At 40.6% G+C, this 26228-nt stretch overlaps 1 protein-coding gene across 2 annotated transcripts in view; it reads right to left on the reverse strand.

Annotated features, from left to right (window-relative positions):
- Positions 1–26228, reverse strand: part of ABL2 (ABL proto-oncogene 2, non-receptor tyrosine kinase) — an 88774-nt gene that overhangs the window by 9970 nt on the left and 52576 nt on the right. The window contains exons 3-10 of one of the 2 annotated variants that reach the window (XM_039337179.1): positions 24318–24613; positions 22118–22390; positions 20773–20857; positions 19064–19241; positions 5647–5831; positions 5303–5455; positions 3663–3752; positions 634–807 (exon numbers count right to left, since the gene is read on the reverse strand). In XM_039337179.1, the coding sequence (XP_039193113.1) occupies positions 634–807; positions 3663–3752; positions 5303–5455; positions 5647–5831; positions 19064–19241; positions 20773–20857; positions 22118–22390; positions 24318–24613 (1434 nt within the window). The remainder of the gene's footprint in view (positions 1–633; positions 808–3662; positions 3753–5302; positions 5456–5646; positions 5832–19063; positions 19242–20772; positions 20858–22117; positions 22391–24317; positions 24614–26228) is intronic. The other variant, XM_039337180.1, reaches the window with a different exon arrangement.

Consider the following 26228-nt stretch of genomic DNA (forward strand, 5'->3'; position numbering starts at 1 on the left):
TTTCCTCTCAGCAATCAGGTGAAAGAGAGAAGACATCTGGTCATGGATGCATCACTGATACCTGGCACAGCCCTTTCTTAGTGTTAATTTCCTAGTCTTCTCTCCTTATCTTGACTACAGTGATATATATTGATTTCAGATATCTCTCTATATGATGTTGCTTAAATTTCTTCTATTTTATTATGGCCATTACTGCATTCTTAGCAAGAAAATCAGTTAATCTACAATTGACTGATTGGGGGTGGGTGGGTTACTATGTGATTACTTTTTATACATTGCAGAAATCAGATTCAATTAAGAGCTCGCACATTTGAACTGGTTTAATATATAATCTAAACCTGCTGACCAGATATTCTGCTTCCTCCACCATCCATAAATACAGAGGAATGTATCCACTTTTTATGTCTATTCACCAGCAGAACAAGTGCAATCTCCCATTTTAATTATTTATGGATCTTTAAACCTGTTCCAGAAGATTGGTGCATCCTTCACGCTAAATTTCAAGAGAAGAATTTAGAGAAGATGAGAAATCATGTGCTGCAATGTTAGATGTAATCCAATTTTTCAGAATCTTTCCTTTGTTTTGAAACGTTATTTCTCAGGACCCGAGTCTGGACCACTCAAATAACATACCTGGAGCAGAACTGGATGCAGAATGCTCTATGATCTCCTGAGCTCCTTCAATATTCTCTTTGTTTTCTGTTTGTTTTTTTAAAGTTCTAGTCTTGGAAGGAAGAATAGGTAATCGAGGCAAATATGGAACTACTGAAGAAGAGGATGAGGTCCTTCCAAGTTCTTCTGCCACTTCTGTAAGAAGCATGCATGAAATAATTTGTATTCATTAATTACAGGATGTTTCAGTCAACCAAGAGGACAATCAATTGAAGTGAATGCAACAATAAAATAAAATGTGTGCAACAAGACCAACATGGTTCATGACTGCAATCAAAAGTTTACAATTAACCATGGAAATGATTAAATGTTTCTTGCGACAGAAATACCTTTTGAAACAGCCAAGTTTTTGGAATGTTATGTTGCCTCAGGGGGCAACCTATTCCAGAGATGTGGTGCTCCTATAAAGAATACTTATTTTGAGGACCATTGTCACTGTACCTAACCATAGTTTGGGTCTTTTGCACATGTTCTCCATGCCCTCAGATTTGATGGGCAGATTTATATAGGATAAGTGGTCTTGAAGATATGCAAGCTACATAGGGCTTTATATATAATGACTGCACACTGAAATGTATTTGAAAACATATTATTAGCCAGTGCATTTCCTACAGCAATGATTTTATATGCCAGTATTGGAATTATCCAATTGAAATTTCCAGATGATGTTCAATAACAGTCCTGAATGAAATTATAATAATCTATAATTATAATAATCTATTATAATGAAATTATAATAATCTATAAGGGAGATGAAAAGAACAAGAGCAACTATCTTCAGTTCCTCATCTAGATAAGGTTACATTCAGTTCAATAACCAAAGGTGGATAAAGGCTTTCCTGGTTATAATGTTCACTTACCATTCTAACAGGAGCTATGAATTCAGGAGGACCATCAAAGTGCAGGTCTGCTCCCAATGGGGAAGCAATTTTACTGAGAGTCAAAAATGATACAATCAATGTATCGTAACAGAATTGGTGGATTTCTAAATAAATATGCACTCTCTCTTTCTAGAGCTGAGTCTGAATCAGTTGTACCACATCCAGGCCCTGATAGCCAACAGATGATGGATCAGGGCTTCCACTGCAACCCTTTTATGGCCATAGGTATGCACAATTAGATTTCACACTGCATAGATGGCATAATTAGGTATAAGACCAAGCCCTGAAGCAGCATGTGATGGAGTGTATAATAACAAGAACTCTCCACCCATTCTGTAACAATTAACTGGGCCCTCCCAGTCAGGAAAGAACACAACCACCAAAATATAGTTACTTCAACTACCAATATTTGATTAAAGCAGAATATAAATGTAATAAATAAATATAGTAGATGGTCCAGTATTACATAGTACCAAATACTGCCAAAAGGTTTAAACAAGCATAGTCAAGTGATCTGAAGATGACCAATATGGTTTCAATTCTACATCCAGGTCTAAATCCTGATTGCAACAGGTCTAGCAACAGTTTTTCTAAAGTTCTTTGTAACTGTTACCCTACTGAAACAGAGAAGCAAAGGAAAGGGAAAGAAAGAGCTGGTGCTACTAAGAGATGATGCCAAAGTAGCAACATATTGGGCAATATAATATGTCCTACTGACAGCTAGGCAGCAACAGACTATTTTTCAGAGTCTAACAGTTCAGAAGTATGGCTTCTAAAGAATCAAACAATAGAACTATAGAATGCCTTGAATTTTATTTGAAAGAAATTTTTAGAATGTGCAGAAATAAGAACAGCATCTAAGTGTGTCTCATTAGAGCAGCTGTTTCTCTTTCTAAAACCTCATAGGGGAATGGGTACAGAGAAGGGCACCTGGTAAGTTATACTGGTTAAAAAATAGTTAACTTTATTTAAAATAAACCTAGCTTGAACAGGATATGACTCAAAAGCCTTCTATCCGATTCTATGATTCTACATAGATTATCCAAGGAAAACTATTATTCAGTTTGCATTCTGATCCACAATTTAAGGAAAAATGATTTTTCTTTGTAGTCCCAACAAACTCCTTCCAGCCAGTTTCAACTTGTCAGAGAAATGACAAGTAATCTATCTGAAATTAAGTAAAATCGTGATTGTAGCAAATCATACTACATCAAGATATCTGATTTACCAATATCAGTTCATTGGTAAATCATGATTTAAATGGAAATCTATAGCCTCTCAAGAGCTGTGAACTACAATCTTGTGTGACTTAGTAAGAATGGCCAAAAGTAAAGAATGCTGCAGTTTGTAATTCAGCAACATTTAGCCATAGTTTCCTCACTCTGAATTAGGGGGAAAGAATTTGATACGCCTAACTTAAGCCATTATTCTCATATTAGTAAGTGGACCAGATCACAACTAGTTGTTTGCAATGAAAATGGATTGGATAATTTTGCATCATTGTTGATTAAAAAAAACAGACACAAACTGCATGCTTTGGAAAGAAATCCACACAAAAAGTGCATACTTATTAGAATAAATGAGTACATGCTTTGGCTTGCATATTCTCCCCCCACAATTCAGATGAGGAAAGACAATAAACACAAGATTTAAAATCTCTTCCTTCACCCATTAAAAGCAACGTGAGAATGGGGATAATTCACAGTTTTAGGTTTGTGTGTAAATCTTCTACTTTAGCGGTCAACCTTTTGGGCACCAGGGACAGGTTCTGTGGAGAGAGGCTTTTCCATGGACAGAAGGGGGCATGGTTTTGTGTGCTGCCTGCATCCCACAGGAATTCACTTGTTTGTGAGGCACATTTTCTGGCATGTTGCGGATAGGTGCTGGTCCATGGACTGGAGGTGGGGACCCCTGTTCTAGTTGCTCAACTTTGTAATTCTAACATTTAATATAGGTTTGAATTGGACAATTGTCTGGATTGTTTTATAGTAGAAATCCAATAGCCTAACAAAACATATTCAAATGATTTTGATTACACTGGGGGAAAAAAAACCCTTATTTCAAAAATATAATAGAAACTTCAGAATAAGTTAGCAAACAGGTCCTTACCTTCAGAAATGCTAGAATCATGAAACATAGTTTCAAAAGCTTGGTGAGTTTCAGCAAATGATGGTCTATCTAGGGGACTCCATTTCCAGCCTACAATATAATAAAAAAAACAACAGCAGGGGATTACTATCTCCATTAGAATTTGCAATCTAATTCCACTATTCTGGAGTGAGTGTTTTTCACTGTAACTTTGGCAACATTTTTAAGGTTCTTGTTGTGGTTTATTGCATTCTATTTTCAAATATCTTAAAATTTCTGGCAGCACTTCTGAATGTAAGAAATACCTTGATGTAGCTGTGAAGTCTAGTATTCTCTTTCCAGTACTGATGAGCGAGATATTTTTGGGAGACCCAGATAAAGGGCCTCAAAGTAAAAATCTTCTTTACCTCCAATGTGTAGTATTCATGATGCTGTTCCATTTATTTATGATGAATAACAGTTGGCCACTCTCCACATATTTGGCTAAATTCATTTAAAGTCATGTAAGCTATTGATCAGAACAACACTGAACTGCTACACGACAAACAAATACTTTACTTTGACCCTTCATACATTTCTTCTAATAGCAGTAAATGGGTAATTGAAAAATTTTAGAACTCTCAAGCACCTTTTATAACTTAATTAAGCATAACATCTTGGTCTTTTTCTGACCAAAATAATCCAGATGCTTTAACTTTACCTTTTTTCCATTTGTAGAGTAGGAATTTAACTGTCTGGCTAGTTTATAGCTGTTTTTAATACTTTTATTTTAACTAGTTAGTTATTAAGATAGAACAAAATGATATCCTACATCCTTGGGATTATCATTATCTTCTACCTTAGAAGTTGTACTTATTCCACTTAATATCTTGAATAAATATTTCTGAAAATTTCAACTGGCACAGGTGATTGCCTGAAATACAGGTAGTCCTCGATTTATGACCACAATTGAGCCCAAAATTTATGTTGTTAAATGAGACATTTGTTAAGTGAGTTTTGTCCCCATTTTATGCTCTTTCTTGCCACAGTTGTTATGTGAATCACTGCTGTTGATAAGTTAGTAACCTGGTTGTTAAGTCCATCTTTGTCAGAAGGTCGCAAAAAGTGATCACATGACCTTGGAACATAACAATTGTCATAAGTATGAATCCAACTGATTTTCAGCAATTCCCCCATTTTATTGCAAATACCACACCAGAGCCCATACTGTTCAGGAGATTTCCTCATCTCTGTTAAACACACTGTATTTTTAAGTGGACATAGCACACTACAATAAGGAGGCAAAGGTAGTAAAATTCTCTTGACAGGCTATTGAATGAGTCCATATCTGTGTTTGAAAAGAATCTTCAATGGTTTCCTCTCTGTAATCATGAGGTTATGAACTGTGATTTTCTATCAATTCTATTCCAGTCATATCCAGTCACATGCAGAAATATTCAACCTACTCAGCAGAAACCAATGTCAAAGACCATTCAGGTTTACAGAAGCTGTCCACTACTAACAGTTTTCTGTTCACAAGAAACTTCCTGTATGTCAAAAAACTTATTATCATATGTAATAATAAATGCTAAATGTACTTGGAAAGTTACCAAGGCTTCCAGTTGCTCCCAGTTTTCAATTTGCATTTGCTTGTAAAATAAAAATGAGAGCATTATACTCACATGCTCTCATGAGTTCATAGACTTTTGGTGGGCAACCTTCAGGTTGTTCCATCCTGTAACCTTTCTCCAACAGATCATAAACTTGAGAAAGGTCAATGCCGGGATAGGGGGACATTCCATAAGTTGCAATCTCCCACAACAATACTCCAAAAGCTGCAAATTAAGCAAGAATGTTTAAAGCTGCATTGTTTAAACAACACTGATTCTTTTTTTCAAGGTATATTGAACTTCTTAACTAAAAAAAAAAAACTATCCTGAGAATATAAAAATAACCCAATATAACTTTATAATCCTGATTTACTTACATAAAAGAATTCTGTACTAAAGGACTTTTTCTCTCTTACCCCAAACATCTGATTTGATTGAGAATGTGTTGTAGGCCAGACTTTCTGGTGCTGTCCATTTGATAGGAAACTTTGCTCCAGCATGAGCTGTATACGTATCTCCCGTCATCAGTCTGCTTAATCCAAAGTCAGCTACTTTCACCACGTGATTTTCTCCTACCAAACAATTCCGAGCTGCTAGATCCCTATATAAGCAAAAATGCAAGAAAATTAGCATCGCGTCTTTATTATTTTTACAAATAACCCTAGACGGCAAACATATCCAACATATCTTTTTCTTCCTATATTCCCCATAATAACCCTGAGAGTGTATGACTGGTCCAAGGTCACCCAGCCAACATTCACAGTTAAGGCAGGATTAGAACTCACAGTCTCTTGTTTTCTGGTCTGTTATCTTAATCACTAGACCAACTGGCCAGCAAGGTTATCTTAAACTCCCCATCTAAGACAGAACTGCCTGAGCACACTATGTAGTATCAAACTAGGACGCTAGAGTTGGCATACACACATTTTAAGATTAGATTCATGGAGATACTCTGGAAACACACAATGGTTGAATGATGACTTCTGAGAATCCACAATGAATACAATAAATTTCTTTAATAAAACATTCATTTAGGAGGTCTAGGCAAGTAATAGTAATAGCAATAGCAGATATAGTAGTGGAGGGCATACCCGATGGTTGCAGTAGAAAAGTTCAGCTCCCCAAACTCCTCACCAGATCAAGGGGAGAACCAAGATCACCCACACACAAAGTGGCCCTTACAGAGACTCCTTGTGAGACCATAAAAAGCAGTCTTTGGTAGGTGTCAGAGACCTGGAAGCCTAAAGAAGCTCAGCTTTGCCCAAGCCACAGTTCAGAGCCTTCAAAAGACATTGAGTTCACACATTTCCCCTTAACCATTGCAGGAAATAGCCTGCTTTTGGGAAACTAAGAAATTTCAGAATGACACATTTCATCACACTTTATGATTTTCCTTCAATCCTTAGTGGAAGAAATTTTATGTAAGTTTAAGAAATTAAAGATTTTTTTTCTATTTTGAAATAAACAGCAAAAGAGTAGAATGTTGATTTTGGAAAATTACAAATAGTTACAAGAAACCAGATTTATTAGCATTAAGACTGAAAAGCTAATTATAAAAATCCTTATGGATTGTTTAAAAGCCTATTAAAAATATATCAAAATTTTGACTCTAAATGTAAGAATGCAATAGATAGCATTGGGCTAGAAATTAGGAGATCATGAGTTCTAATCTTACCTTAGACATAAAACCAGTTAGGTAATCTTGGTCTAGCCCCTCCCTCTCAGCCCTAGAAGGGAAGCAAGGGCAAACCACTTCTGAAAGGGTGCCAAGAAAACTACAAGGACTTGTCCAGGCAATTACCAGGAGTCAACATTGACTCAAAGGCACAAAAACAAATAAACAAATCCTAATCAGCTATCCAGGCAGGAAATTTGAATTTCCAAGCAAAGTTGGAGCTTGTCTGTTAATGCACTTAGGCATGTCAGCAGGTTCCATACACAATTTACACCAGATCAGAGAACCACAATACCTAAAACCAGGGCAGAACAATTTGGATGATTTTACCTCTGAGCAATTTTATCTTCTAGACCAGTGGTTCTCAACCTGTGGGTCGGGACCCCATTTGGGGTCGAACGACCATTTCATGGGGGTTGCCAAACAAGGCTGTCAGCCATTTTTTCCCCCTTTTCTTTGGCCATGTCCCTGGCACCCGGTGATGTATAAGTGGTTGGGGGTCACCACAACATGGGGAACTGTATTATGCGGTCGCGGCATTAGAAAGGTTGAGAACCACTGCTCTAGACCACTCTAGGAATGCTTGATTTTAGGGGGAACACACAATGCATATCTAGAGATTATAGGGATGGCAGAACAGCTATTGCTTTTGCTCTAAAAATGGGAAAGACTGTATCTATTGTTCCTGCTTCATTTCCCCAGCATCTTTAGAAAAATGTTTGAGTATAGGATCTATTCTCTCCTGCTGCAAATACTGCCAGCTTCCACACATTCAATGAGCCCTTTATAAACTATCATAATGGAAATGAGATGCTGGCATCTCCAGCCAGTTTTTAATTCATGCAGCTTTTTACTGAAGCACCCTAAATCCCCCTTGGCAATTCCTGTAGCTCTTGTCAGGATGTTTTCTATAAACAATTCAGTGGCAATATGGTTCTGCAATGGAAGAAGTATAAACTCCCAAGTATGCATTATTGTATTATTGACAGACATTCTTAGCAAAATAATATTCCTCAGGTCATAAAGAGTTAAAAGTGAGTAAAGAACATCAAGGAGTGAAGGAATTCCAAAGAGAGTATGAATAAAAATAAGCCAATGAACAATGAAACTGAACCCTGGAAGAATTAGGATAGACAAGAGGATTTTATTTTTATGTAACAGATAATTTAGTATTTGAATTCGCTATCAAGAGATAGGCTACCAGTTTGACTTGCTTCAAAAAAGAACAGGACCAATTCATGAAAATCATGGATCAATCGTTGTTAGGTTTGACGGTAGTGTAACTGCCTTTGAAGGCCATCTGTGGGGAAACTAGTAGGCTTCACTGTGCAGTCAACTGATCACTGTGAGAACAGACTGCTAGACTAGGTGAGCCAGGCATCTGTCCAGCAAGGCACTACTTATGTACTTATTTCTTGGATACATGCCACCTTCTTAAGTGTTGAATGTGTTCACTTCAGGATCTTGCCTCTATTTATGTCCTCTCTGGCCATTTTTTAAAAGGGGCGTTGTCTTACCTGAACGCCTTTTCTCAGCAGGATGATGTAGAGTCCAATGAAAGGGTTCTATGACAGCCTTCCTGCCCGGCAGACTGGGTAAAAACTTTGGCCACACCCTTCCTCTGGGTGTGACCCCAGTTTTGACTGAGGCGAGAACTTTGTTGGGATTGCTGTGTTAGCTCCTTGTCCTACCTGCCTAGACCTAATATCTGGGGGGGCTTGGACTCTACATCATCCTGCTGAGAAAAGGCATTCAGGTAAGACAACGCCCCTTCTCCAGCAGGATGGCTGTAGAGTCCAATGAATGGGACATACCAAAGCCCTCATGTCCCCCTGGGAGGGAGTGTCTAGGCCACCGAACCTTGAGCAGATACGACTTGCTGTAGCACTCTCCTACCAAATGCAGCGTCTGCTGCTGCGAAGGAATCTAAACGGTAATGTCAGATGAAGACGGAAGGAGAAGACCAGGTTGCAGCCCTGCAAATCTCTTCCACTGACGCCTGTGTTGACCACGCCGCTGAGGTAGCCGCGCTACGTGTTGAATGAGCCGTCACGTGTGCGGGCACTGGAAGTGCCTGCGAAACGTAGGCTTGGGCTATGCATGCCCTAATCCACCTACCTATAGTAGAAGATGACACCTTCTTTCCCATGGTTGACGGTTGAAAGGAAACAAATAATGCTTCCGTTTTACGGAAAGATGAAGTGCGCTTCACATAGAAACACAGTGCCCTACGCACGTCCAGCTTGTGCCACCTACGCTCCAGTCCATGTCTGGGTCTCGGACAGAAATCAGGAAGGATCAGTTCCTGAGATCTGTGGAAGATGCTGTTTACCTTCGGGACGAAGGCAGGGTCTGGTCTGAGGACTACCTTATCTTTGAAGAAGGTGCAAAAATCCTTCCTCACTGACAGTGCTGCTAGTTCCGAAATTCTCCTTGCTGAAGTAATGGCTACAAGGAAGGCTACCTTCAGCGATAGGTGGTAAAGAGAGCATGAGTCAAGAGGCTCAAAGGGCGCTGATGTCAAGGCATGAAGGACCTTGGACAAGCTCCAATACGGGTACCTGTGTATGACCGGGGGCTTAGTATTCGCCGCCCCTTTTAAGAAGGCGCTAATCGCTGGATGTTGCGCCAGAGAGGATAAATTTTCATAGGATAGTACAGTGGAGAGAGCCGATACCTGTCTGCGAATCGTGTTGACTGACAAACCCTTGTTAAGTCCCTCCAGTAGATAATCTAAGATATTGGGAATGGATGCTGCAGTTGGATCTAGGTGAAGGTGGGCACATCACCTGCAAAAACTCTTCCACGTAGCATCATAGATCCTGTTTGTGGAGGGTCTTCTTGATGCTTGTATGATCGCTATCACCCCTGTGGAGTAAGCTTGTTTGGTTAAGCTTTGCCGCTCAAATGCCAGGCGGTTAGTTGCAGCCACTGCGGATCTGGATGCAAAAACTTGCCCTGACTGAGAGTTACTCGGTCCGGGGGAATCCTCCATGGGGGTGATATCGAAAGATCCACGAGGTCGGCAAACCACGGGCGCCGTGGCCAGTGTGGGGCAATGAAGATTACCTCTGCGCCTTCCCGGATCAACTTTCATATGGTCGCCGGTATTAATGGCAGCGGTGGAAAGGCGTACAGGAGTTGTGCCGGCCACCGGCATCTGAGCGCGTCCGTTCCTTCCGATCCCGGGGTCGGGAACCTGGAAAAGAACCTGGGGAGTTGTGTGTTCTTGTGAGTGGCAAAGAGGTCCAGATGTGTCTGCCCGAACCTCCGAGAGATCTCCCCGAACAGAGCCGTATCCAGTCGCCACTCCGACTGGTCCACCTTGGCTCTGCTCAGGAAGTCCGCCCGGAGATTCGTCTCCCCTGAGATGTGTTCCGCCCTGATGGAGCTGACGTTGTTTTCTGCCCACCGCGCCAAAGCCAATGCCTCCTTCATTAGGTCCGCTGAGCGTGTACCTCCCTCTTTGTTGACGTGGGCCTTGGCTGCTACAGTGTCTGTTAACACGAGAACGTGTCTTCCTGATACTGAATGGGAGAATTGCCGTAGAGCCAGATGAATGGCCCGAAGTTCTAGCCAATTGATGCTGTGGGAAAGGTCCTTCTGGTCCCACTGGCCCTGTGCTATCTGGGTTCCCAGATGGGCTCCCCATCCGAATAGGCTCGCGTCTGTCGTGAGTGTGATATACTCCCTGAATATACTCCCCCTGCGTATCATGGGAGATATCCACCATCTCAGTGACCCCAATACCTGTTCTGGTACCAATACCCTCCTGCTGGAGGTGCTGAGGTTCCTCCTCTGGTAGGGTAGAAGGAACCACTGCAACCCCCTCGAGTGAAGTCTGGCCCATGGGACAATGCCCATGCAAGATATCATCTTTCCCAGGAGTTTTGAGAGCTGAACCAAGGGCACCCTCCTGCTTCTCCGGACCTGCTGGACTAGCTTGGAGATGCTGGTCTGCCGCTCCTGGGACAGGTATACCCTGCACTGGTCCAAGTCTATCACTGCGCCTAAGTGCTGCAGCTTCCTTGAGGGGGTGAGGTGGCTCTTGTTTATGTTGACTGAGAATCCGTGCGCCTGTAGGGCTCGGATTGTGGTCTGGAGGTCTACTTTTGCTTGGTCCTGCGAGCTGGACTGAATCAAGATGTCGTCCAGATAAAACTGTACGCGCACCGGCATCATCCTGAGGTGGGCCGCTATTACAGCTAGGATTTTGGTGAACACCCTTGGAGCCGAGGAGAGGCCAAAGGGTAATGCCCTGTATTGGTAGTGCCGGCCCGCGTAGGTAAATCTGAGAAACTTCTGGTATCTGGGGTGAATGGGAATATGTAGGTACGCCTCCGTGAGGTCTATTGAGGATAGGCGGTCGCCCTTCCTGACGCTGGTTAGGATGGACTTTAAGGAGTGCATCTTGAACCTCCTGTAGTTCACGTAATAATTCAGACCCTTCAGGTCCAATATTGCTCTCCACCCTCCGGATGCCTTTGGGATCACGAAGAGGATGGAATAAAATCCTCTTCCTTCCTCTCCCTTGGGTACCTTCTCTATGGCCTGAATTGACAGAAGGTGGGTTATGGCCGAAGTTACCAACCTTGCCTTGTGTGCCTTTCTGGAGATGGGGCATCTGATGAACCGGTTTGGTGGGGGAGAGCAGAAGTCTAAGGTCAGTCCATGCCTGATCGTCTCCAAGACCCAGGCGTCGGTAGTGGTCTGCTCCCAGACCTCGATGAAATTCCCTAACCGACCTCCAATGGGAGTGTCCTGTCTGGCGTCACTTAGTGCGTTTAAAGGATCTACCTCCCGATCCCCTATAGGGACGTCTGGACTGGAACTGGCCTCTGGCTCCCGTGTTTTGGTGATCCTGGGGCTGATCCTGCCTCGGGTAGAAGGATTGTGAGCCTCTGGGCCAGTCCCAGGATTGCCCTGACCGAAAGGGTTGCCTCCAGTCCCAGGGGCTTCCTGGACGGAAACCCTGCCTCCGAAACTCCTGATTGCCTCTCCTGTCTAACTTCTTTGATGGGTGTACTAGAATCTTTCTCTTGTCTCTACCCTCGCTGACATGTGGATCCAGTATGGATCCAAATAATAATGTTCCACTGTATTTGGACGTCGAAAGACGCCACTTGGACCTAAGGTCTGTCTTCCAATTTTTGAGCCACAGTAGCCTACGCGAGGCCACTGCGGCCACGATGGATCTTGCCGCATACTTTGTTGCGTACAACGAAGCATCAGCCATAAATTGAGAGGCCGCAAGGATCTTGGCCAAAGTTTGGTGTACTCTGACCTGATCTTGAGGCACAGTGTTTTGCAGCTCCCTCAGCCACATGATACATGCCCTCGCGAAGAATGACGATGAAGTTGCTGCTTTGGCCGCCCAGGCTGCAGCCATGTGGGAACGGCGGAGGGAGTGCTCAAATTTCTTTTCCTCAGGTTTCAAGGCCTCCGCCATGTCTCCTGGAATCGCAGAAGTGGAAAATAATGAGATCAAGGGGTTAGGTGCCGGTGGGCTTGCAAGGGAAGACCATTGTTCCTCTACCGTGGTCAGGAAGACCTCCGGACAGGGAATGTATTTGTCCTGTGGAACTTTTTTGGCAAATAGAGGATTGGCCTCCTTGCTTGTAGAAGGATTCTCTTCCTGTACTGATGTCAAGTTGACCGTAGAGACTGCCTTTATCAAAAGTGATTTGAGTAGCACTGGATCAAAGAGGCCAGAGCTCGTCGCCTGCTCAGGTGCGGTGCCCTCGTCCTCCAAAAGGGGCATGTCTGACATGTCAACGTCTAATGAGTCTCCTTCTCCTATCTGAGAGGAAGTCTCAGAAATGTTAGTAGGGGGCGGCCTAATCCGTCCCTTGTGGGATGTGTGGAAGGCCACCTGTCCCCTAGAAGCCATGAACTGGGAAAAGGCATCCTGCATGAATGCCTGAAATTGTGCCGACCATATGTCCTCCTGCGCTCTGTCACTGGACGTGGCTGCAGTGGGAGTATGGTCAGATGCTGGTGAGGAGGGATTGGAGGAATCCAACTGTTCAGTTTCCCCAGGAGGAAACCAAGTTTTGAGAACTTCCTGGGCAGAAGGTTCTGCCGTGGGTGCCGCCAATGGGACAGGGGAAACCATACTTGTCACATTGGAATTGGACCTCTGTGCCCTGGCAAATTGTCGTTCTAGAGCCAAATGTCTCCTCGAGGCCTCTCGCTCAGCCGTTTTAGATTGTCCCTTTTGAGTCAGGTGTTTTGTTTTAGCCTTCTTTTTTCCCCCACCTCCGGCTCAGAGGATCTGCGTTTTTGTTGTTGTTGTGGAGGGGATAATTGAGGGACCTGCATGGCTGAATACGCGACATTGTCTGCCATTGTGCCAGGTACCCCGAGTAGGCAATACCTGGAGTGGGAGTATAAGGTACGCAGATCAGTTGCAGATAATTGGGACTAATGTCCTCTTCTGCATATACAAACAATGGCCGGACAGACAGGATCCTTTGGACAGGAGATCCTGCAAGGCAGTGACTAAAGGTCACTATAGGAACAGTTAGAGAGGAATTATTCCTCCTCACCTCCTCACCTAGTCCAAAGACGAGGGGATTCGTCTCCCCTCCAGACCTGATATAATCACGATATAACTGGTGACTTTATCTCCCCCAATCTGTGGCTGTGAAAACAGACCACGCTCAAATTGGTGGCAGTTCGTCTATTTCCCCCTCTTCCCTCTTCTTTGTATGTGATCTCCGTCAGGCAATTACTACAATTTTTTCTCTTCGTGATCAAGGGAAAACAACTCCGGATGGTAAACCCACCCACAAAGGGACGGCGGGTTAAATCCGCTCGTTTAAAATGGCGAATTGGAGGAAGCCACACCCCCCAACCGTAATCGATGGAGGCCACGAGGCTCAAAATGGCGGATCTTAACTGCCGGCTCTGTGGTCTTTCCTATCCTCCCTGGAACGCCGGTAGGAGGAAAGAGGAAAAAGCGCCTGTTAAGCGGCTCTTTCGGGCTTTAAAAAGGCAGACACTCTCCGCTGAAGCGGCGAATGGCGCCGCGGCTCTGTCGGCCGATCAGGCCGCAAGTTCTCTCGCGCTGATCAGCTGCTGTAAATTTTCGCGCCGATCAGCTGTTTAGCGCCGAACGGCGCCGTGGCTCTATCGGCCGATCGGGCTGTAATCCCCGTGCCGATCAGCTGATTAGCGTGCTGGAGATCGGCGAGCGATCCGGTGAGCAACCCGAACCCCCTGGCTAGCCGCCCTGGACCCTGGGGATACGCTCACCGCTCCGACGATCCTCCGGTGGATGGAGATCCGGCAATGGCTCGGAACCCCGAGCCAGCTGCTAGAGAGATTTTCTATCTGCCAATTTAGGGAATCTAGGAAGAGGGAGAATTTGTCTTTTCCAGGATGGAATCTTTCAAGAGCTGATTCTCGCACTGCTACCGGGCTTCGAGACTGAGTCAAAACTGGGGTCACACCCAGAGGAAGGGTGTGGCCAAAGTTTTTACCCAGTCTGCCGGGCAGGAAGGCTGTCATAGAACCCATTCATTGGACTCTACAGCCATCCTGCTGGAGAAAGCCTATTTTTATGCCCCATCTTTCATGATCCTTAAATATAGCATTGGTTGGCAATGTTAAACTGAGCTTTTGATTTGCTTAACCATAAAGCTGTTCCTGTAAATGTCCTGCTTGCCATATATTGGATTGCAATCAGGATAGTGTTTAAATAAATGTGTGTGTATATGTATGTGTGTGTATATGTATATACATACGTATGTACACACACACATAAGCACTCCACCTGTAGAAGGGCCAACAGGTGTAGTCATTATTTTAATGAAGAGATAGTGAGCTGATTCCAATACCTGATTCAAACGATATTGCCGTGAACTGAAACTTGGTGCTGTTGTTCGAAAACTTGTATTTGTCTGATGGGAATGTAAAAGCTAGCCTATGTTAAGCCAACAGGTCCCCTGGTATAATAATTGTCAGATCACCATTTGATCAATCTATTGTAACCATGAAAACATCTTTGGACAACACTGGCTCCCTCAGCTAAGAAACGGATATGAGCACTGCCCCCTAGAAACAAATGCACAAGGGAAACCTTTACTTTATAGCCAAAATGAGACACATTTGGGGGCAAAACATATACATAGGTTTCTGAGCTTTCAAATGTATAATACATTATGTTATCAAGCTTTTTTCAAAAGCCATGGGAAAGAAACTTGCTATTTGTCCTCAAATTAAAATAAATTATAAAACTAGGGCGAGATCCCTGAGATTTCCTTCAATTCAAATTAGCTTGGAATAAGTCTGATCAATCAAATCCTATTACACCTTCACCCTTAAGATAATGCACTGCAATTCGAGAGCTTCCGCTGGGGAGCGGCGTTGATGGTGGCTACTTTGTAGCCGTCCTCCTGGGACTGCGTCAGATCTGCGGAGCGCAGCGAACATCAGCTGGCCCGCGGTTCGGAAATCCTTTCCCGGGCGAAGGGAAGGGATAGAGATTGCAAGAATAGAGGTAGAACCTCTTAGTCCCCTCTGGATTTTTCTTTTGAGGGGGCAGAAGGAGCGTTCCCTCGGAGTTCCTGCTTTCTCCGCCTCCCAGCTGTTTTTGTCTCTTCGGAGACAAAAGGAAACACCGCTACCATCTCCGCGTTTAAGGTGTTCTGGTGAGTAATATTTAAAGCGGACAGAGCAGTTTAAAGGATTTCTTTTTTAGTTTAGTATTTTATTTTAACTTTTTTCTAGTTGACTTTGATTCTTTTCTCTTGTTTCTTTTTTCTCGGCACAGAGAGTGAAAGTAAGATGGCGCTTTGAAAGTACTTTGTTCTTTTGTTCTTTACTTTTTTTTTCCGGAAAGAAAATATGGACTTAAATGAATACATTTATTGCTTTTAATTCTCTCCTGTATCGTGTTTTGAGCACCTTTTCTGGTTTTTTTTTTTAAACTTTAAGAATTTTTGTACTTTTTTTTCGTTTTCCTTTTTCTTTTTAAGAGGAAAGAGAGAGAGAATAACTTTTTGAAAAATGGCTTCAAAGAGACAACCGGCCTCTATACTTTCTAAGGTGGTTTCCTCTCCTACAACTCTAACTGTACAACAACAACTTAAAGCTACACCATACTAATCTTTTGTTTATGAAACAAAATACATTTTGTAATGCCAATAAACCAGGGAGATGGTTGGCCTATCAATTAAGAAAGAAACAGAGACAGAGAACAATAGATAAAATAAATTATAATGGTAAATTAGTGTATCAGAAGGAATTGATTAAGAAATCTTTTTTAGATTATTATCAAAAATTATATAAGACTACTAATGTACAAATTTTAGATATAAACAAATATTTAAGGGAGGATAACTTTCCTAAATTGACAGAAGATCAGAAGCAAGAAATTAATTGTCCAATTACTAATGAGGAGATTGTGACAGTTATTAAGCAATTAAAACTAGGCAAAGCGCCAGGTACGGATGGTTTGACACCTATTTATTATAAAACTTTAGTAGAAGAGATGATTCAACCTTTAGGTGAGCTTTTTAACAATATATTGCAGGGTTCAGAGATCCCTCCGTCATGGCGCAGTGCTTTTATATCCTTGATTCCAAAAGAGGACCAAGATCTTACTTTACCAAAGAATTATAGACCTGTATCTCTTTTAAATGTAGATTATAAGATCTTTGCAAAAATTTTAGCTAATAGGCTTATGACGGTTGTGCATCAGCTTATACATAAGGACCAATCGGGTTTTATAACTGGCAAGTACATAAAAAATAATGTTAGACAAATTATTAATATATTAGAATATTTAGATAAGAACAACCAAGTCCCTGCAGGGCTGATATTTTTAGATGCTGAAAAAGCTTTTGATCAACTGAATTGGCATTTTATGTTAAGAGCAATTGAGGAGATGAATTTTGGAGAAAAAATATTACAAGCTCTTACTGCTATATATCAAAAACAAACGGCACAACTTATTGTTAATGGGGGTTTGTCAGAGGTTTTTATAATAGAAAAAGGTACTAGACAGGGATGTCCTTTGTCACCGTTGCTGTTTGTTTTAACATTGGAAATTTTGTTGATTAAAATTCGAGAGTCGCAGGAAATAAGAGGCATAGAAGTTAACAAAAAAGAATATAAGTTAAGAGCTTTTGCAGATGACTTGGTTGTTACTTTGTCTCAACCTACTTATTCTGTAGTAAAGTTACTACAGCTGATATATCAATATGGATTAGTTTCGGGTTTCAAAATTAATAATAATAAGACTAAAATATTATCTAAAAATATGACTACTTGTGATAAACAGATTTTGGTTAATTTGACTGGTTTTGAAATTGTTGATAAGATAAAATATCTGGGGGTTATTTTATCTGTTTCTAATGTAAAATTGTTTAAGAATAACTATGAAAGGTTGTGGGTCAGGATACAAAAAGACTTGAAAAATTGGGAGAACTTACAGCTATCTCTCATGGGAAGAATTGCAGTGATTAAAATGAATGTCCTGCCAAGATTTCTCTTTTTATTTCAAATGTTACCTATTTTAAAGAATGAGGTTAATTTAAACGAATGGCAGAAAGGCATTAATAAATTTATTTGGGCAGGGAAAAAACCAAGGGTAAAGTTTAAAATTATGCAGGACTTCCGTGAGAGAGGTGGACTCAAGGTACCGAATTTGAAATTATATTATGACGCTGTGGTCTTAACATTAATTAGTGATTGGGTAAATTTAACAAATTCAGAGATACTCCACTTGGAGGGATGGGATTTACTTTTTGGTTGGCATGCCTATTTATTATTTAATAAAAAAGTGGATTGGGCCTTCAAATCTCATATTATAAGGATTTCTTTACTTAGGGTTTGGAGGAAATATTATAAAAGTGATTTTAAAATACCATTATGGGCTATACCTTGGCATGCGATAGAGGGGATAAAGAGAGGTGTTAAAATGGATACGGTGTCTTATACACAATTACTTAGATGGGATGGTCAAAATTGGCAGTTAAAATCCTTGGAAGACCTAGTACATGAAAATATTACCTATTCTTGGTTTCAATATAGACAATTAGTAGATAGATGGAAGATGGATCGTAATATAGGCTTGCTTAGAGAAGATGAAAATCTTTTTAAGCAGGTAAAGGATCAAAGACAAACTCACATTAAGAGAATTTATGGGGTGCTAGTGGAACTGGATTCAGAATCAGAATTAATTAAAGATTGTATGATTAAATGGGCGCAGAATTTTGGTGAACCAGTTCTACTGGATACCTGGGAAACTATCTGGGTGAGAAATGTTAAGTTTACACAAGCTCAGAATTTAAGGGAGAATTTTTATAAAATGTTTTACAGATGGCACCTTGATCCACAAAAGATGTCTTTCATGTATCCTGACTTACAGCCCAAATGTTGGAGATGTGGCTGCCTGGATGCCACTTATTATCATATTTGGTGGTCGTGTAAAAATATAAAAGCCTTTTGGATTAAGATATGGTGGAATATTCAGAGAATTTTTAGAAAGAGGGTAAAATTTACTCCACAATTGTTTTTGCTTGGCATTGTTACTGATTGTGATGCTAAGGAGATTATATTGATGTTGAATTTGATTACAGCCGCAAGGCTTTTAGTAGGTCAATACTGGAAGAAGGAATCTTTGCCTACTTTGCAAGAGTGGTTTTTTAAAGTATCTTACTTGGCGGAAATGGCAAAGATTTCGGCTTTTTTAAAAGAGCAAACGCAAGAGAAATTTTTTGATGTATGGGAAAAATGGATAAATTTCATACAATTTAAACTGGATTTGAAAAAATATCATTTAGCTTTTTTATAACCTGTATTTTTCTATTTTAAATATTTTCTTTTTTTAAGGATTATAACTTTTTCATATATATTTTATTTTTAATTATTTTATAATTTTGTTAATTTTTTTTTTTTTTAATTAAGCCTATATTCTGCTCTGGGAAGCTCCGGGGGGAGGGGGGTGGTTTGGGAGGGGTTGGGGGAGGGTTGTATTGTTTTGTTTTGTTTTTTGTTGTTGTTGTTGTTATTGTTTTTTTTTCTGTCTTTGTAAAAGTTTTTTAAAATTTTTCAATAAAAAAAAAAAGATAATGCACTGCAATTCATAGAGACATTCTTACATTCTTCTTACATTCCTACTTTACAGAATGTCAAGGTTTTCTGCTGACCTATGAATGAAATTTTTCTTCTCCAAGTACTCCATCGCAGAAGATATTTGGGTAGCCATGTACAGCAAGACAACAGCAGTCACTTCTTCCCGATTGCACTCTCGTAGGTAGTCCAGCAGGTTCCCATAGGGCATATATTCGGTTATTATATAAAAAGGGGGTTCTAGGGTACATACACCTGAAAAACATAGGAGAGCTGGTAAATCCTTATGTACTTACAATTTTGCAATAAAATCTAATCAGTAATTGTCAAAACTGGTAGCACTGCATTCAACATTAAAATATAGAGGAAAGATTTGTTTCTCACAATTAAAGAAATCCATTTTTAATGATTTAAAAAAAAAATTCTTTCGCAATACTACAAAGATTTCTACACAGATAATTTTGACACAATAGTATTTTCACAAGCAAAGGAAACACTGGGGGGGGGAGATTATTAGCAGTACCCTCAAAACCCCAGCACCGCATTGTGAAGCCTCATTGCTGCAATGTAGTGAAAAGTCACAGCACTGTGGCATAGCAAGAACATAACAATCATACCAAAAAGGAAGACAGAGAGATCAGCAATATGTGGTGGGGTGGGAAGGGGGTCATAAATGAAGCAGGCCCAAATCTCTATCACATGACTGTGGAGCAATGAAATGGTCATAACTTTGAGGATCCGTAATAAGTTCATCTTTAACACCATTGTAACTTTGAATAGTCGCTGGACAAATGGGTGCTAAGTAAAGACTACCTGTAATTAATTACAGTAATTACTACCTGTAAGTAATTACTACCTGTAATTACATATGGTCCTCAGTTTAATTTCAAAAAAACTACTTAAAGAGTTCATTTTCAATTTCTGGTGACAGCAATCTCTCCTCCATAACTTACTGCTTAGTTATTAGAAACAAAATAAAACAAGACAAAATAAAACAAAATTGCAAGACAGGTATTTAGAAAAATCTGTCACCAAAATCAAGCAACAAACCATACTGCTTTATTTCAATGACAAATTTATTAGCAAAAATGTAATGTAGATAACAGGTGGCCCAACTCTGATACACATGAATTGCTGCTTCTCCATTAGCAAGATTATTCTATAATCTGAACACCATAATAATATAGCTATTAAGAAAAATGGAAATATATATTGCAATCAAAGAGATCATTTATTGAGATCAGAGACAAAGACTACACTAAATTTTTGGTTGGGAATGAGAGTTACAACTGGTTGAAGCTTGTAGTTTTGCTTGCTTTAGCCATGGTTCTGAATCTACTTTTAAAAAACCATTTCTTTTAGGCTTTTGAAGACTAAGAGATGAATTTCAAGCTTGAAAAATAACAAGAAGGGGGCCTTGACTGCCAATTCCACCTCTGCAATGCTTTAAACACAACATGTGCACAAGTCTATAGATTGGGGAAAACCCACAAACACAGATTCATTCATTCACTCACTCACTCACTCACTCATTCATTCACATAAAATATAGGACACAAAAACTGCACAGTTTGCGGTAGGATGCAATTTACTTTAAGCAGATGTAGTCATTTCTAATAGAATATCAACTGTGTGGAAAGTTGGAGACAAAATTCTCATGCTTAATGAGCAAGATCAGCAAACACAATTTCATCAGAGGAAAGCTTTCCATATTTAGTTGCAGTTGGAATGCAACAAATATATATTTAATACAAAAAGAACTGTGTGATCAGATTTGTACACTCACCTAATAATTGTACTAGATTTGGATGCTTGATTTCCTTCATAACAGAAGCTTCTTTCAAAAATTCCTCTACCTCCATAGTATCCTCCTGGAAGTTTAAGACACGACTCCTCTTAATAACTGCAATTAATTTTCACAAAACTTTGGGAGCAGAAGCCTTATTACAAGGGGGGCAAATGACAGACCAAGATACATATCCAATTTCCCAGCTCTTATTTTCCTGGTTCTCAACCCAACCATAATAACAGGAAGGTAGGAGCATACAGTGGAAAGATCACATTCAGGAGATCAACACTTCTGCAATCATGACTTTCTGAATCTTTCTAAATCCAAAAAGGTCTATCTACTGGTTGCATTATATTTGCAGAAGTGACCAGCCAGTGCTCTCTGTATCTGCTCACAAAACAGGTATTTGCAAGTACATCATCCCTTAATTTACATTAAATATTTCAGAAAATAATATTTTAGTCATGAACATCTGAGCTTTTCCAAATGGATCAATAGTACCTCAAGCAAATGATGGAACACCTTTCCAATTGAAAGTACATCTTTTGGAAGGTTAATCTCTGCAGGAAAGGGTTTTTACACATATATACTCTGAATAAGCCTGTGAGCTGTAGCAACATAAGACACCTGATAAAAAACAAAGCACTATAGCAAAACTGAGATGCAGGATACATGTTTCTGATAGTATGTTTTGTATACAGTATATGTATATGCACAGTGGTTGCCTTAACCAAGAATTTGAAAGAAGGAAAATGTCAGCCAATTTTTATAGATACTATCTCCTAAATACACGGAGGGAGAGCATCTCTATTTGTACAGGTAGTCCTTGACTTAAGACCGAAATGGGTCTGGAACTTCCATCATTAAGCAATGTGGTTGTTAAGTGAATTGTGCCCAATTTTATAATGTATTTACCCTGGTTGTTAAGCAAATCACCACTACTGTTAAGCAAATCTGGTTTCCCCCACTGATTTTGCTTGTTGGAATTGGCTGGGAAGGCTGCAAATGGTGGTCACGTGAGGCCAAGATACTGTAATCACCACACGTTGATTGCCAAACCCCTGAATCACAATCATGTGACCACAGGTATGTTGTGCAAGGACTCGTTGCAAGTCACTTTTTTCTGCATTACTGTAACTTTAAACAATCTCTTAATGAATGATTTTAAGCTCAGGAATATCATTTAAAAAACTGCCAGTACTAAACAACCCAAGTTCACAAGATTTGTCTTTTGTAGCTACAAACCTCTGATGCATCAGCAGGCAGACAAGTACTCTAGGCCTAGTAATGTACACTTCAGATGCATTTCAATAACACAATGCTCTCAAGATTGCAATCATACCTTGAGTGTTTTCACTGCAACTGTAAGGTTATATTTCTTCCATACCCCAACATACACTTCACCATACTGTCCTCCACCGAGTTTGTGCTTCATGGTGATATCTGTTCGTTCCATCTCCCATTTGTCATGGATGGGTGACACTCCATAGACTGTGGGCTTATTGCACTTGGGTGCTGGGTAGTGCAAAGTTGTTACGAGGCCATCAGCTACCGTTGAGTGGTGGTGAACTAGTTCTGCCAATGTGTTAAAGCGACTTTCAGCTGTCACATATACCTGTTAAAGAGGAAATGAAGACCTTATATAAACTGGTTAACATGGGGCATAAAAACCTAAGCAAGAGAGAAAAAAAATTCCTCTTCTCTCCAAACCATTCTTCTGAATCAAAACAATCAAAAGTTTATGAAAGCAAAACAAAGCCTTATGAAATATTCTGAGTATTTAGAGATAGTCATTCTCGCAGTGCAGAAAAGGTCTTCTGGAAAACCAGCCTTCAGAGAAGGATAGAGAAAACTCCAGCATGGGCAGAGCCTACTTGCAAGCTCTCAACTCACTCTTGGCCCAGCCTTCTTCATGCAAAGCCTCACAAATAGCCAGTAGCTTCCAATGCACTGAGGCCTGCAGGCCAGTTCTCAAGGAGTGCTTTTGATACACACCCTGCAGCTCATGTTGGAAGCTGCTGGCCATTCGTGAGATTTGCAGGAGGAAGGTTGGGCTGAGACCGAGCAAAGGATTTGTGAGTTGAGCTTGCTTCCATCCCTCGCTGAAGACCACAGACTAGTTTTCCAGGAGCCCTTTCAACACAAGCTGCAGAGGGTATGCTGTGCCTCTGGGAGCCCTACACCCCTCTCCTTCCTTCAGTTGTACTGCCACCACAAACAGTCGCTTCCTCACACTCTCCACCTTTGCTCAGGAAACTGATGCCTGCATTCCTGCCTTATCTGGTGACCTACAGCATCATGCCTCACTGCCCTGCTGCTTCCTCTTCAGCCAGGCCTGATTAGCTCTCTTTGGCAGATGAAGCTCTGCTGTCCTGCTGCACTCACCACACGCCTCCCAGGGCTGCATATTTTCCCAGAGCCTGGATCCTGGGAAAGCAGGAGGAGGAAGAAGACAATGACAGTCAACTGGGGGCAGCAGTGGCAGGGGGCAGAAGAGGTATGTGCAATACTCCCAAAAAAATGCAGGAGGGGGGAAGAGATAGGCAGATGGGGGAGTTGCAGCATACAGTACCTATGGTCTTAAGTGTGGGCAGGTGGCCAACATCCAAATTTTGATCATGTAACCGTGCAGCTGCTATAATGGCTGAAAGTCATAAGTCCATATTTTTCAATACTACTGTAACTTAAAACAGCTTGAATGAATGGTTGTAAGTTGAGGACTACCTGTACTGTCACCTTAGACTTTGCTTCTTCTGTATTTTCTGCTTGGACAGTTCTGGGATTTGCTCCAGATACTTTGGCCTTCTGATGACCAAGTAGTTTGTCCAGAAAGCAACTGGGAAATCATTTTCTGGAATAATATGTGACTATTTGATCTTACTTCCTTTTGGTTATTTTCAACTTGATTATTAGAGCAATATTAGTCCCTCTTCATAATATGCCTAGCAACTGACTGCGTAATATCTCCAAGAGATTTATCTAAAGAATTAGGACCAAAACCTTTATTTTTCAAGAAATGGACCCACTACAAATAAGAATTTCCTTGCTTTTTATTTTTCACCCAGAATGATCAGGGGATACATAAAATTTTCAATGTTTCAAAATAAAAACAAGATTAATAGAACCAACCTGCTTTACTGTAAACCTGTCACATCGAATTTAACTGAATTACTACAAGAATAACTTTCTCATGGCTCAGTATCACAACACACTAATTATAAAGATTTAACTAATAGAGAGTTAGTCTCCCAAAATGAATTTCTACAATTTCTGCAAAATAATGCAGAGGGGAATGAGGCTGCTATGAAGAGAATAGAAAACAGAACCTATTATCTCAGTGCTGTCTTGATGTTTGATCAGTGGCTAATCAACTTGCTCATGCAACACAAAACCAGAAGAACACCCCTTGCTAGGAAGGCACTTATTCTTACAAAGGTAGATGGAATTACAGAATGTATTTAAGATTTCTTTGGCCCAGACGTTCTATACATACAGATGTATTGTATTTATACAAAAAAAAAAGTTTCTCAGAACAGATTTACCTTGCCATCTGTGGTGGTATTGATCCTGTAGTGGTAAACACGTCCCTCGTACCTGAGCGAGATTGACAGCTGTCCTGGGCTGCTCTCACTTTCTCGAACAAGGAAGCTGCCATTAATGAGGCTGCTCAACAGATATTCAGCTGCACTGCGTGATACTGGTCCATGATACCAGGAATGCTTCTCCAGGCTGTTTACTGGAGTGATGTAGTTACTTGGCACCCATCCTTGTCCATTCTTGGAGCGTACTTCACTCCATTCACCATTTTGATTGTAACCCAATACACGTAGCTTCTCACCTAAGGCAAAGAGAAGACTCCAAATAGATAAAATGGGATTTATTTTAAAGTTGATCTTGTCCTAATCATATAAGAAATAGTCTCATTCACACAAACAAGCATATCTAAAAGTAGTAACATCTAGAAATTAAGCAGAGATCATTTATTTGTGTCCCATGTTAATGTCCCAAGATGTCTCTCACAAAACAGATAGAACAGACAATTTCTTTGTATTACTCCATTCTCTCATAAATGGCAGTTTTATAGCTTTTGTTTTATAATTTTCATCATGATGCATCACCATACTGCACAACATGTTTCTTTAATATTCATTATGGTAATCTTATCAAATAAGCCTTGACCTGGTACACTAGTAATACTATTTCCAATTTAATTTAGTACAATATATGAACCTGCTTATAATGACTTAGTACTGCATGAACCAGGCCATTGTGACTTGTTCATTAAAACACAGATTAAAATATTACAATATTCTTTAACATTAGGTGTGAACTACACTATTATGTACATCTGATATTAGGCTTATAAAAGTGTGAAACATTAAAGAGTACAGGAATGAAAAAACATCATCATAATAATAAAGTTGGAAGGGACCTTGGAGGTCATCTAGTCCAAACCCCTGCTCAGGCAGGAAACTCTATACCATTACAGACAAATGGCTGTCCAGTCTCTTCTTAAAAACTTTCAGTGTTGGATCATTCACCACTTCTGGAGGCAGGTTGTTCCACTGATTAATTGTTCTAACTGTCAGGAAATTTCTCCTTAGTTCTAGGTTGCTTCTCTCTTTGGTTAGTTTCCATCCGTTGCTTCTTGTCCTGCCTTCAGGTGCTTTTGAGAATAGCTTGATTCCCTCTTCTCTTTATGGCAACCCCTGAGATATTGGAACACTGCTATCATGTCACCCCTCGTCCTTCTCTTCATTAAACTAGACATACCCAATTCCAGCAACCGTTCTTTATATGCTTTAGCCTCCAGTCCCCTAATCATCTTTGTTGCTCTTCTCTATACTCTTTCTAGAGTCTCAACAGCTTTTTTACATCATGGTGACCCAAACTGGATGCAGTATTCCAAGTGTGGCCTTACCAAGGTATTAATACTTCACGTGATCTTGATTCTATCCCTCTGTTAATGCAGCCTAGCACTGTGTTGGCTTTTTTGGCAGCTGCAGCACACTGCTGGCTCATATTTAAATGATTGTCAACTAGGACTCCGAGATTCCTCTCACAGTTACTACTATTGAGCAAGGTACCACCTATACTATACCTGTGCATGTTTTTTTCTTGCCTAAATGTAGAACCTTACTTTTTTCACCACTGAATTTCATTTTGTTAAATAGCACCCAATGTTAAAGCCTGTCAAGATCCTTCTGTATCTTAAGCCTGACTTCTGAAGTGTTGGCTATTCCTGCCAGCTTGGTGTCGTCTGCAAATTTGATGAGTTCCCCATCTGTCCTGTCATCCAAATCATTGATTAAGATGTTGAAGAGTACTGGGCCCTGAACAGAGCTCTGGGGCACCCCACTATACATTTCCCTCCATGTAGATGCAGTTCCATTGAGGACTACACGTTGAGTACGGCCGGTCAGCCAGTTATGAATCCATCTGGCGGTGATGCT

Source organism: Crotalus tigris, unplaced genomic scaffold (assembly GCF_016545835.1).
Source record: "Crotalus tigris isolate CLP2741 ecotype Arizona unplaced genomic scaffold, ASM1654583v1 scf7180000017668.6805642782:7212621, whole genome shotgun sequence".
Lineage (NCBI taxonomy): Eukaryota > Metazoa > Chordata > Lepidosauria > Squamata > Viperidae > Crotalus > Crotalus tigris.